Raw genomic sequence first — 12,985 nt, forward strand, 5'->3', positions numbered from 1 at the left:
CTTATGTCTTCCTTGATCCAAGTTCAGTATTCTATCTACTAGCTGCCTCTGTCCCTTCAAACTAATATGGTATGAAGACTATTAGCATTGATTAATGGAAGGTATTTTTGGTGTGGAATTAGGACTGGCTAATAGAAAGGCTTGATTCACTAATTTTCAATTTAAAAAGTAAGTCAGAAACTTTCCTCAACTGGAGACTTCAGTACTTCAAGTAATTTTATTTTTAAATTATTTTTTAAGATTTTTTTTCTTTTTAAATTTTGAGTTACAGATTCTCTTCCTCCTATCCACCCCTCCCCTCACTTATTGAGAAGGCAAACAGTATGTCAATTACACATCTGAAATCATGCGAAATATATTTCCATATTACCTATATAAAGTGAGAAAATTGTACTTTAATTTGCACTCAGATCAGTGCTTTCTCTGGAGGTGGCTAGCATTTTTTTCATCACGAGTCCTTTGGAATTGTCTTGGATCACTGTATTGATCAGAGTAGCCGAGTCTTTCACAATTGGTTATCATTACAATATTTCTGTTCTATGGACAAAGATCTCCTACTTCTTACTTCGCTTTGCACCAGTTCATATAGGTCTTGCCATGTGTTTTCTGAAACCACCTTCTTTGTCACTTTTTATAGTTTTATATATATATGTATCTGTATGAACGTATGTACATACCACAATTTGTTTAGTCATTCCCCGATTGATGGACGTTCCCTCAATTGCCAATTCTTTGCCACAATAACAACAACAAAAAAGCTGCTTTGTATATTTTTGTACATACATGTCCTTTTCTTTTGATCTCTTTGGGGTACAGACCTAGTAGTGGTATTGCTTGATCAAAAGGTATGCACAGTTTTATATCCCTTTGGCCATAGTTCTGAATTGTTCTCCAGGATGGTCAGACCAGTTCACTATTCCATTCGCAATCAATTAATATACCTACTTTCCCTCATCCCCTGAAGCATTTGTCATTTCTGATAAGTATTCACTGGTACTGAGAGTTGTTTTAATTTGCCTTTCTCTAGAACATTTTCTATATGACTATAGATAGCTTTGATTTCCTCTTCTGAAAACTGCCTGTTTTTTGACCATTTATCAATTGTGGACTGGCTCTTATTTTTCTAAATTTGACTCAGTTACTCATATATTTGAGAAATGAGGCCTTTATCAAAGAAACTTGATTAAAATTTTTTGGTATTACTTCATTGTCCTTTTAAATATATATCATATATGTATTGTGTAATGTTCATTGTATGTTATATATCTTGTTCTATTATTATACTATATACAATGTTATATGTCATATATATTTTATTTTCTCATACCTGATTCTTCAGGTAGCTTTAATGGTATCCACGTTGGATGCTCTCTCTTTTTTTGAGACAAATCACAGGCCCTCTGTAACTTAGTAGATATTCTTTGAGAGCTGCTGTGATCAATGGATCTATTATTTTTACAGCTGTGACAAAGAGGACCTTGCTTCAGGTCTCACCTCTGACAGTTATTACTTATGTGACCCTGACCTCCCTGAGTCTATTTCCTGATCTAGAAAATAAGAAAATTAGACTGGATGGTCTCTGAAGCTCCCATGATCCATATAGAAAGCCTTCTGGGTGATAAGATTCTGATTGAACTTATTCCTCAGACGGCAAGCTATTCAGTCCATTCAGCATCAGAAGTCTTACTGCTCAGGCCTAACTTTCTAGATCTAAAGTTCTCGATCTGTCTTCCTTTTCATTTAACTCTCTGTAGGCTGGTACAAAAAGTTCCACATGCTTTAGGGTATAGATGAGTAGGAATCCCAAAGCCCAGTCATACGAGGCACAGACAACCTTCTCACAGTACTATAGCTGGGGCCTAGGCTCCCCCTGGAGGATGATTCATTTTCTGTTTATTTGAATGAGTTTTTGCTATGGTAAATAGCCATTAGTAGTGTGACGTTTGATAATGAACATATTACTTAAAAGCATCACCATCTGTCTCACTTTAATCAACAATGCAGTGAGAATAAATTTTGCTAATACAGTGATAAGCAAACAAAAAAGTCCAAAAAGAGGATTTAATATGGGCATATGTTTGTTTTGCATTTAGTGCATTTCTATAATGTTTTCTCATTATTTTCTAGTGTCAACTACAGACATGCTAACATATTTGGATTTTTTGCATTTTAAAGTCAGAAGGAGCCGTAGAGCTCATCTAGTCCAATTCCTTCATTTTAAAGATGAGGAAACTGAGGCACAGAGAAGGGAAATTCTTTTTCTCAAAGTTGCAGAGCTGATTTTTCTCCAAGTCACCGGGTAGCAAAGCCAAGGTAAAAACTTTGATCTCCTGACTTCCTACTGTGCCTCTCAGACACAATATAAAAAACTTCACCAAAAATATTGGAAAGATGCTAATATTTATTGTTTTGATGGTTAAATTATGTATCTAGCTCTCACCCTTTTTTGGACTAGAGCTAGGATTTCTTCAGTCTGGGGAGCTCCTCTGGAGGCATAGGCAGATGGCATTTGTATAGCAAGATATTGTCTTAAAGAGTTTCCTGGGGGTCTCTTGGTTGATGTCTTTCATTCTCACAGTGACCCAAAATGACATTATGTCAGAGTCAAGTTAGAATGTTCCTGAATGTGGCTGAGCAGACCAATATGAGCTTAGAATGCTCTACCGCAGGTCGGGCACAAATAGTCCATTTGAATATTTGGGGTAGATCCTCTAAATTTGTGCATCTTTTGATTCATTTTTTTTAGCTACTTCAATTCTGCTTTCCTTATAGAGCACAGCACCTTCTCTGAAGAGGGCTTGCCATGTCATACAATCAATTCCAAAGTTCTTCAGAGAGACCTTGAGAATGTCCTTGTATCCCTTTGTCTGACCACCATGTGAGTGCTTGCCTTGTGTGAGTTCTCCATAAAATAGTCTTTTTGGCAAGTGTGCATTTAGCATTCAAATAACATAGCCAGCCCATTAGAGTTGCTATGCACTCTGAAACATAGTTTGAATGCTTGGCAGTTCAGTGCAGGTAAGGACTTCAGCATCTGATACCTTATCCTGTCAAGTGATCCTCAGAATCTTCCTAAGACAGATCAAATGGAAGCAATTCAGTTTCATGGCATGGTACTGGTAGACTGTCCATGTTTTGCAGGCATACAACAATGAGGTCATCACAACTGCTCTGTAGACCTCTAGTTTGGTAGTCAGTCTAATACTTCTTCTCTCCTATACTTTCCTTTGGAGCCTCCCAAACATTCAGCTAGCTCTGGCAATGGATGTGTCAGTCCCATTATCAACATGTACTTCCCTGGAAAGTACACTGCGAGGCTAAGTCAGAGTATCTACAGTATTCCAAATTTCTTTATTTGCTGTAACTTATGATTCCATGTATGGATGATGTGGTGCTGGCTGGTAGAGCATCTCTGTTCCGGTGTTAATTGTTAGGCCAAGTTTAGCACAAGCAGCAGAGAATCAATCCATACTTTGTTGTAACTCTGCTTCAGAGGCTGCATTGAGTGCAGAATCATCTGCAAACAGAAAATCATGCAGCAGCATCCTCCATTTTAGTCTTGGCTTGTAGCCTTTTCAAGTTGGCCAGATTGACAAACATCATGTACAGACCTCTGTTCTGCTCCTGGTATTTCTCCTGGAGTTGTCAGGCAGCAAACACCATATTGACTGTTCCTTGGCCCTTTCGGAAGCCACCTGTCTCTCAGGTAGATGAACATCTTCCAGATGAAGGATCAGCCCATGAAGGAGGACTCTGGCAATAATTTTGCCGCAATAACTAACAGTGATGTCCTCCTGTGATTGTCATAGGACAATCTATTTCCTTTACCTTTATAGCAATGGACAACGGAGGCATCTTTGAACTCCCGGGGGATAATTTCCTCTTGCCATGTAAATCATAAAATTTCAGTCAGCTTTTATATGAGCAATGAACCCCTCCCCCCCACCTTGAAAATCTCAGCTCGAGTAGAATCAGCACCAGGTGCCTTGCCACAGAAGAGGAACTTAATGGCATTCAAGACCTCTTCTTCAGCTGGAAATTTGTCTAGAAAGGATTTGACCTGAGGTAAATGGTCAGCTGGCGTCAGCATTAATTGATGACAGTCTGTTGAGAACACTATGAAAGTGTTCAGCCCATCTCTCCAGGATCATGTCCTTATCACTAATCAGTGTGGCTCCATCAGAGCTGAGTGGTTGAAATGCACCATATGTCCTGGTGGCACTGAGAAGTTGAGTGACTTGTCCATGATCACCTAGACAGCAAGTGTCAGAGAAATGGGCTCCTGACTCCCAGGCCACTTCTCTGTCTCCTATGCTGCTCTATAGCCCCTATGATCCCAAGGATGTATTAGAGGAGAGAGCCAGAGCATGGGTGAAGATGAAGGTGGGTATGGTGGAGCTTGGAAAATACCTGAGATCCCTCTCATCCTGACCTAACCAGCAGATGTTGCTGGGGGCTACCTTTGATTTTCAAGAGGAATTTTGTCCAAATAAAAAAGCTGACTGGAGAGTACGGTGTACTCCGTGGCTTTCCACTTGCCAGAGTGGAAACGTTAAAAAGGCGAGGCAAGTCCAAAATATATAGTCAAGGTTGCTGCTAGACCTTGAACTCTGATTAACCCTTAGTATATCTAGTATACACATAGATAAATGCAGTATGCACATATATGGGCAGCTGGGCAGTGCAGTGCATAGAGGGCTGGGCCTAGAGTCCTCAACTCATCTTCCTGAGTTCAAATCTAGCCTTACTAGCTGTGTGAACCTGGGCGAGTCACTTAACCCTGTTTGCCTCAGTTTCCTCATTTGTAAAAGGAGCTGGAGAATGAAATGGCAAACTACTCCACGATTTCTGCAAAGAAAATTCCAGATGGGGTCATGAAGAGTCAGATAAGACTTAAAAACAACAACAAAATACGTACATGCATGTAGACGCATGTGGTGTGTATGTGTTACATGCACACATATACATACCAACATAGTATATATCACACAACACACATGTATTGTACATATGCATAATATGTACATATGTGTTTGTGTACATATATACACACACACATATATATATATGCAGTGTACACGCATTATAGAAAAGAACTTTCCTTTGGCATGAATATTCTTACCAGTTGTCCTCAGGACCTATTGGGTATGGACTGTGTATATATTATATACATTCACATATATTACGTATGCAGATTACTGTGTGTTGACATATAATATACTATATAATATATTATCTATAATGTGTAATAATATGATAAATATATATTATAATACTATAATATATAATACATAATATATTACATATATAATATAATAATGTATGCATAAAATAATATCTAATATTATATGTGTATATATTATATACATTCACATATATTACGTATGCAGATTACTGTGTGTTGACATATAATATACTATATATAATATATTATCTATAATGTATAATAATATAAATATATATTATAATACTATAATATATAATACATAATATATTACATATATAATATAATAATGTATGCATAAAATAATATCTAATATTATATGTGTATATATTATATACACATGTTAATATTCAATATATATAGTATGTAGGTATACAGCATGTATCTGATATAACATATACACATGTATGCACATATTGTATACAAATTAATATACAGTATACACTGTATGTATGTGTATGTATGTGTGAGTACATATTCACATACATACACATATCCTTTCCCATTACGCTTTGTATACACTATTGAATTTGAGGGGCATGTTATATAAATTCTTGAATGGAATTTATAGATTACAGGTGCTTCAGATACTAGATTATGCTTATGCACACGCCCATTTGGATTAGGACTGATTCTGTGATTCTAATGGCATAGAAAACTCCCTGGGGAGGAACCTTGGTCTACTTTTGAGCATCTTGTTTGTCTTAAGAGAGCTGCCTACAACGCTGAGAAGTGACTTATGCAGGGTCTGTCTAGACAGTGTGTGTGAGAGGCAGAACTTGAACTCAGATCTTCCTGACCTCCAGACCAGTTCTCTGCTTCATCCCACTGCTTTTCCTGACTGTGTATGGGCATGTTTATATATGTTTAGTAACCTCTTCAAACTCCCTTCAAACTCTCAATGTACAGTGCACAATGAATATATTTTATATAGACAGTGGTAGGTCTAGCACTATAAGGAAACTTGGAAAAGTTCCATACTGGCCACATTGGGAGAACATTAGTGTTTTTAAAGATTGGTTTTGAGGTTAAGGAACAGCTTGAGATCATTAAACACACTACAAAATTTCCCAGATACAATCCAGCTCCACTTTCTTCTTCCGATTTCATTCTGGACCTAGCTCATCATTTGTAAAAGAAGATTATAGATTATACATGAGTATATGGGCCAGTCATGTAATTATATATTTGTGTGCAAATATTTATTTATTTATTTATTTGTATAGTGTATGTATGACTAACTGGCATTCCCCAGGAGATAAGTGGCCAAAGGATATGAACAGACAGATCTCAGAAGAATAATTGCAAATTTTAACAACCATATGGGAGAAGGTTCCAAATCACTAATAATAAGAGAAACCCACATCAAAGAAACCTGAAGTTTCACCTCACACTCAGCAAACTGACAAAATATGCTATATAATAGGTTGGTTTTAAACAGCTTGTCTTTACGTTTTGTCCCCAAAAAGAGAGCACTTAAAGTATTACGAGTTAAAAATGACATTCCCTCTTGTGCTATCCATGGTTCTGTTTCTACCAATGCTCTTACCTCCCTGTATCTTATTTTGTCTCCCTTTACTGTTTACCAGACACCACGATGAAATGATTCTATAGCCTGACATTCCAAGTTCTGTAGTTAAGATTGCCATTAAAACGTAGCAAGAATGGATTAGATTTTTGATTTGTTGAGTTTTTTGGTTTGTTTTTAACATCGAGGCTGTAACTTGATTTCTTTAGATTGGAATGTTTAATTTTTTAAATTTTTTCCCTTTCTTTTTTCCTCTTTCTGATATTCTGTCTATATTTTCTCCTATATGAGATTGTAAGAAAAATAATTTTTTATCTTTGAGGAAACTGGCTACTGTCATTCAGTCAACAGACATTTATTAAATACTTACTGGGTGCCAGATCCTGCACTAAACACCTGGAATACAAATACAAGGGGGAAAAAGACAGTCTCTACCTTCAAGGAGCTTCTATTTGAATCTGGAATGATTGTTTCAATTCACAGCTCCACCAGAATGCATTAGTGTGCCTGACTTTCTATAAACCTTCTAACATTGACTATTTTATCTTTGCCCATTTGAGCATGAGGTGAAGCCTCAGGTTTGTTCTGATTGGCACATCTCTTTTTATTATTGATCTGGAGCATTCTTTTATATGATTGTTAATAATTTGCACACTGTTCATATCCTTTGACCCCTTTTCTATTGCCTTCCCATGTATACATTTCTGTTAGTGCATGTGCATATGTATATATACATATGTATCATATATATATATATACACATATATCTTCAATCTGAAATTTTTATCAGAGATGTTTAATATACTTTTCCTCAGTTGAAACTTCCCTAAATATATTATCCTAGATGTGATCATTTTATTTGCGTAAAAGCTTTTCATTTTGTGTAATATTTTATCTTCTGTAATTACCCCTATTCTTAGTCTGGTTATGAATTCATCTCCTGCCTGTGGGTGTGAAAGGTACATCACTTTATTTATTTTTATGGTGAGATCCTTAATATTCAAATATCCACTTTGAATTTATTGTGCGATGTGGTTTAAGTTGTCAGTCTAAGCCTAATTTCTGATAGACTATGTTCCAGTTTTCGCAACAGTTTTTATCAGATTAGATGTTCTTCCTAGGAAATTTTGTTTTTAGGCTTATAGAATCCTGGGTTCATTTATTTCTGATTTTTGTCTCATCTACTTTTCTGTTTTTTAGCCAATACCCCAAATACTTTTCATATTTAATACTTTATAATATAGCCTGAGGTTTAGAAGTGCACTGTTCCCCCCTTCAATTCTTTTTTTTCTTTATTATTTCTCTTTATGTTCCAGCTCTTTCATTTCTCCATACATTTTTTGTATGATCTTAATGCGTGAATGAGATTCCTTTTTGGAGGGGAACTTTTAAGGCCATGCTTTATTCTGCCAAATTGAATGCCTTTTTTAAAATAATAAATAAATATTAAAGTAGAAGAATTTCATATAATCTAAAGGTTTTAGTCAGCTGTGTGTGACTATAAAACTGTGGCCAGATGTGGAAAATCACATGTGAAAGCCCGCCTATTCCTTTATCATATTTTCACAAAAAATACCATCAGTGTGTATAGACCATTTTTGTAAAGATTTTAGAAAGATTTTTAAAAGTAGAAAAATAGTTCCACACTTATTGATGTTTCTTTGATTACCCACCGAACACAATCTATAGATTCCTCCACCCCCATTCTTTTAGCATCATCTGTTTCCTGAGGTATGTTGTAAAATGATCTTTTCATGTTTTCAAAATTACATTGTCTCTAACATGTTTGTTATGTTGTCTCTAATATTTCCTGGGTATACTACATCTGATCTGGTTCAACTACTATTCATGATTTGGTTGTACTCTGTCCCCTTTCTACTTCCTCTTATAACCACACATCAAAGGCTGAGGGGGCAGAGTCCAAATGGGGTGGTTCCACTGTCACTGATGATGAAAAAGATCATTAGAGGCAAATCTCCTTTGTTGTCCTTTTATTTTTTATCCTGCCAATTTCTTTGATAAGTGGCCTTAGCATGACATTGCTTTAAAGAGCGATATATCTTTATTAATGTCATTGTTGACATAATCAAGAAGTGTGTTTTGTAAGCAGTGAAAAAGTGTATCTCAAAAATGCATCTTTTTTTTCCTTAGGAAAAGAAATTATTGCTGGAAAGAAAAGCATCTTTACAAACAAAGCTGGAGCAGCTCAGACTGAACTCTAAAAATTCTACAAGGTTTGCAAATCATTTCTCTTAAATGGATTGCTTAAAACTCTACCATCACCTGGGGAAATGGGCAGAAGGGATGAGCATAGGGTTGGTGTAGGTGATAACGAATTCAGTTTTGGATATATTCAATTTGAGATAACTCTGGTACATCCAGTTTTACGTGTCCAAAAGATGACTGATGATGTAGACTTGACACTCAGGTGAGAACTTGGAGCTGGATATGTAGACTTGAGTTATCTGCTTAGACATGATGAACTCGGGGGAATTGCTGAGGTCATGAAGAAAGAGTATAAAGAGAGGAGAGAAGGCCAAGGACAAAGCATTGGGGATCAGCCACCTTTAGGGGGTTGATATGGATGATGAACCAGCAAAAGAGACTAAGAGGGTGTTCTCAGCTTGGTAGGAGACCAGAGAAGAGAAAGTATCCAGGAGGAGATAGGTGATAACAGTGTCAGAGGTAGCAGCTAGATACAAAAGGGTGGAGATTGAGAAAAGACTATCTGATTTGTCAATTAAGAGATCACTAGTATCTTTTGTGAAAACAGTTTTTGTTGAGTGATGAGGCTGGAAACTATACTGCAAGTGCTGAATGAGAGAAACAAAATGAAGTAGAGGCAGGAAGTTCAAATGGTTTTTTCTCGAAATTGAATAAGAAATGGGGGATTATATACATGTATATATCTATCTATTTATGTATATAAATAGATAGGTAGGTAGGTAGGTAGATAGATAGATAGATAGATAGATAGATAGATAGATAGATAGATAGATAGATAGATAGATAGATATAGATATAGATGTATTTAGGCTGATGATGGCTAGATGGAATGAGAGGCTCTAGATCTGTTTGTCTTTTTAAAGATGAGAGAAACATGGACATGCTCAAAGGCAGTAGGGAAGGAACCAGTAGATAGGGAGATGGCAAAGATTAGAGAGAGAGGGAATGACTGAGAAGGAAGTCTGGAAGAGATGGGAGGGCTATGTAGAGAGTGAGGTGTTGTGAAGGAAGCCCAATCATTATTGCATCTTCAGTGATATTTTCATTAAAAATTGTTGGTGCTAAGGACCATGGTAAGAACATTTTGGGGGGTCTTCAGTAGCTATGATGTTTAGTACAGTGCTTGGCACGTAATAGGACTGACCCTTGAGGAGGCATGGGCATAAGCATCCACAGAGGCACCCACAGAAGGATTGCTCTCCTGGCCAGTGACTTTGGGAGCCAGGCTGCAGTGAGGACTAGTGGTCTGGGCAGGGGTGCTACTATTCTTAGGACTCTTTAGCTTCCATTCTCTGTAGGTGGAAGTTGGTTCTCAATTGGTAACTGGTGTTAGTGGAGATGGCAAACCCCTTTCTCCGCAGTGGATGTCTTCCTTGATGATGGCTGCTGGGCCATAATTGGAAGCAGGGCTCATGGCTAGGGGGAATGATGGAGGAGAATGCTGCCATTTCCAGGGCTTTTGGGTCCAGGCTATTTTTTTGTGGATTAGAGAGGTAGTGGTGGTAGTGGTTTGACCCAGATGGCATATAGTATCTTCTGTTTCTCTTTGAAGATACTTTACTGTTTCAGGTAGACAGGCTTGCCTGCCCTATATGTGGCAGTTGGTGGTGGAGTCTTTTCTCCATAAGCCTTGTTTCCCTGGGTGGTGGCTGCTGCAGCTACGATGGAAGTAGATTATGCTTAAATTTGACTTTGCCATCAGAACTAGTGTTTTCATAGTATTCGAACAGAGCTTATACTGTTAACAGTTTTTCTAAAATCAACTGAGGTGTTCATAGTAGTTATAACTAAATCTGAAGTAGCTTTTAGGAGATTTTATGGGCTACATTATGGTGTTCAACTGCTTCATGTTTCCAGTAAGATGTTTGAACAGTCAGCTATTTCTACAGAATGTAGGTATCACTGATTGTATAACTATTTCTTTTAAACTGTATATATGAATAAAGTTGGAAACATTGCTTTCCAAAATGATAGGGAATTGCTGAGATTTCATTCTGCCATTTCTAAACATAGATTTAGTCAGATTCAATATGGCATTTCTTAATTTCATATGCATATAAATATGTAGTATCTTTTAGGAAAACAGCAGCTCTAATCTAGAATCCTAGGATCCTAGGACCATTTTTAGCACTAGATGGCACCTATTGTATCAGGAGAAATTGACTAACTGTATTTTGCTAGTTATAAAGTGCTTTTTCAGTAACTCAGCAGAAATGTCCATTTGTTGCCGCAGAGAACATAAGCAGGTTTAGGGAAAGAATCTTCCAAAAGAGGTCAGGTCCCTGTTTTGGAAGAAATATGTAAGAAGTTACCAGGGGCAGCAAAGCATGATCCAAAGTGTATATTATTTTATAGAATATTATTTAACGTTTTATATAATATTATATATATATATATATGTTACCCTGGGAATATTAACCCATGACATGCTATTTGGGGTCATTGGATTCCACCTCATGTAGTCTTTCCTTTTTCCATTCCTTTAATCTTAGTACCTCTCTCTCTTTCCTCTTTTTGGTCTTTTTACTCTTTTTATTATTCAGTCATTTTCCTTCCTGCATAATCTGTAACTTACTCAGATGAATCCATGGTATCATCAGTTTGGGAGTTCCCTGCAAAGATGCAGGTTTTAGCCCATTCATAGCCATCCATCCTTGTGTGACTTTGGTCTACGTTTCTCCGAGAAATTCACTGCAAAATATTCAGCGAGTAGGCCGGAGGACTTCTTTTAACTTAAAGACCTCCCCAAATGATTATCCCAAGATAATTAAGAACATATAAGGACATAAATATCATATTGGTCAGACCTACAGTTAATCTATTCAGTTGTCAGTATTCTGTCATATGAAGTGATATTTTTGTAGGTGAGTAACTGTCATCGTGGGGAGCTGACAAGGTTGGTCTTCTTAGTAATCACTAGCAAACTGTTGAGGGAAGGCTTCCTTTTTATTTCACTACAGTAAATTCCACCAAAGTACTTCTAATCAATACCAAGGATGGCAGTCAGAACCTTGTCATTGTTTTATATACAGTTTTTCTCCCAATTACTCCCCACCTTCCAGTTTTCCAGTATTTGCTGTGCCTTTGTGGGACAGAAGGGAAAACGTTCCATATGTTGGCCTTTGGCAGTTCTACCAGTACTAACTTTTTACATTTTACAGATAGATACACTGAATTCTGTCCAGAAGGGGTTTGAGGCAGTTTCTAAGGGCATATTGAGTCAGGCTAGTGCATAAACAACTGCTAGTGTTTTATTTTGTTTTTTGTCTGGAAAGTGTACCAGTCACACAGGTCACAGCACTGTTCACAAAACAAAGCCTTCATCTACTTTGTATTTATCTTTGGTACTCATTGGTGTGTCAGTCTGTCTTCTTTAAGGGAGTGTAAATTCCTTAGACAATTTTTGCTTCTTCTTTGTATCCTTAGCGGTTTGTTGGGGGTAGTGCTGTGTAGTGGTTAGAGAAATGGCCTCACAGCCAGCAAAATGTGGGTGAAAGTCCCACCTCTGATGCATAGTGGCTGGTCACCTCACTTAACCTCTCAGGGTTCTGTGTAACCCCCTAAGACTACAGATTTCAGGGAAGGTGCTGACCTGCATTGATAGAGGGAGTTTCCTCATTTGGGAACCAAGGAATAAATTTACAACCAATGAATAATAATGTGTTTGTGTGTGTGTGTATGTGTACATGTGTATATGTGTATCTACACACATGCATATAGAGATAATGTAGAACATAAATTTCAGTGAACAAAAATTTACTTTCTCTCTTGCTTCTTCATTTCGTTGAAGGGAGGGAAGAAAAACAGACAAAAAAACCCCTTTTGTCACTTATGCACAGTCAATATAGTCAAGTAAAACAATATATGTATACACACACACACACACGCACACACGCACACATACATCTTCTACATTTTGGGTCTGTGGTCTCTATTAGAAGGTGAATAACGTGGTTTATCACTGATCCTCAAGAATCATAACTAGTTTTTGCATTAATCAGAGTTTT

The 12,985-nt window shown here is 37.0% G+C and overlaps 1 protein-coding gene across 3 annotated transcripts in view; it reads left to right on the forward strand.

The window, feature by feature from the left end:
- CCDC68 (coiled-coil domain containing 68) overlaps positions 1 to 12,985 on the forward strand; it is a 91,441-nt gene that overhangs the window by 59,595 nt on the left and 18,861 nt on the right. For all 3 annotated transcript variants that reach the window (XM_072605997.1, XM_072605996.1, XM_072605998.1), the window contains one exon: positions 8,904 to 8,986. In XM_072605997.1, the coding sequence (XP_072462098.1) occupies positions 8,904 to 8,986 (83 nt within the window). The remainder of the gene's footprint in view (positions 1 to 8,903; positions 8,987 to 12,985) is intronic.

Source organism: Notamacropus eugenii, chromosome 4 (genome assembly GCF_028372415.1).
Source record: "Notamacropus eugenii isolate mMacEug1 chromosome 4, mMacEug1.pri_v2, whole genome shotgun sequence".
In the NCBI taxonomy this organism is placed as follows: Eukaryota; Metazoa; Chordata; class Mammalia; order Diprotodontia; family Macropodidae; genus Notamacropus; species Notamacropus eugenii.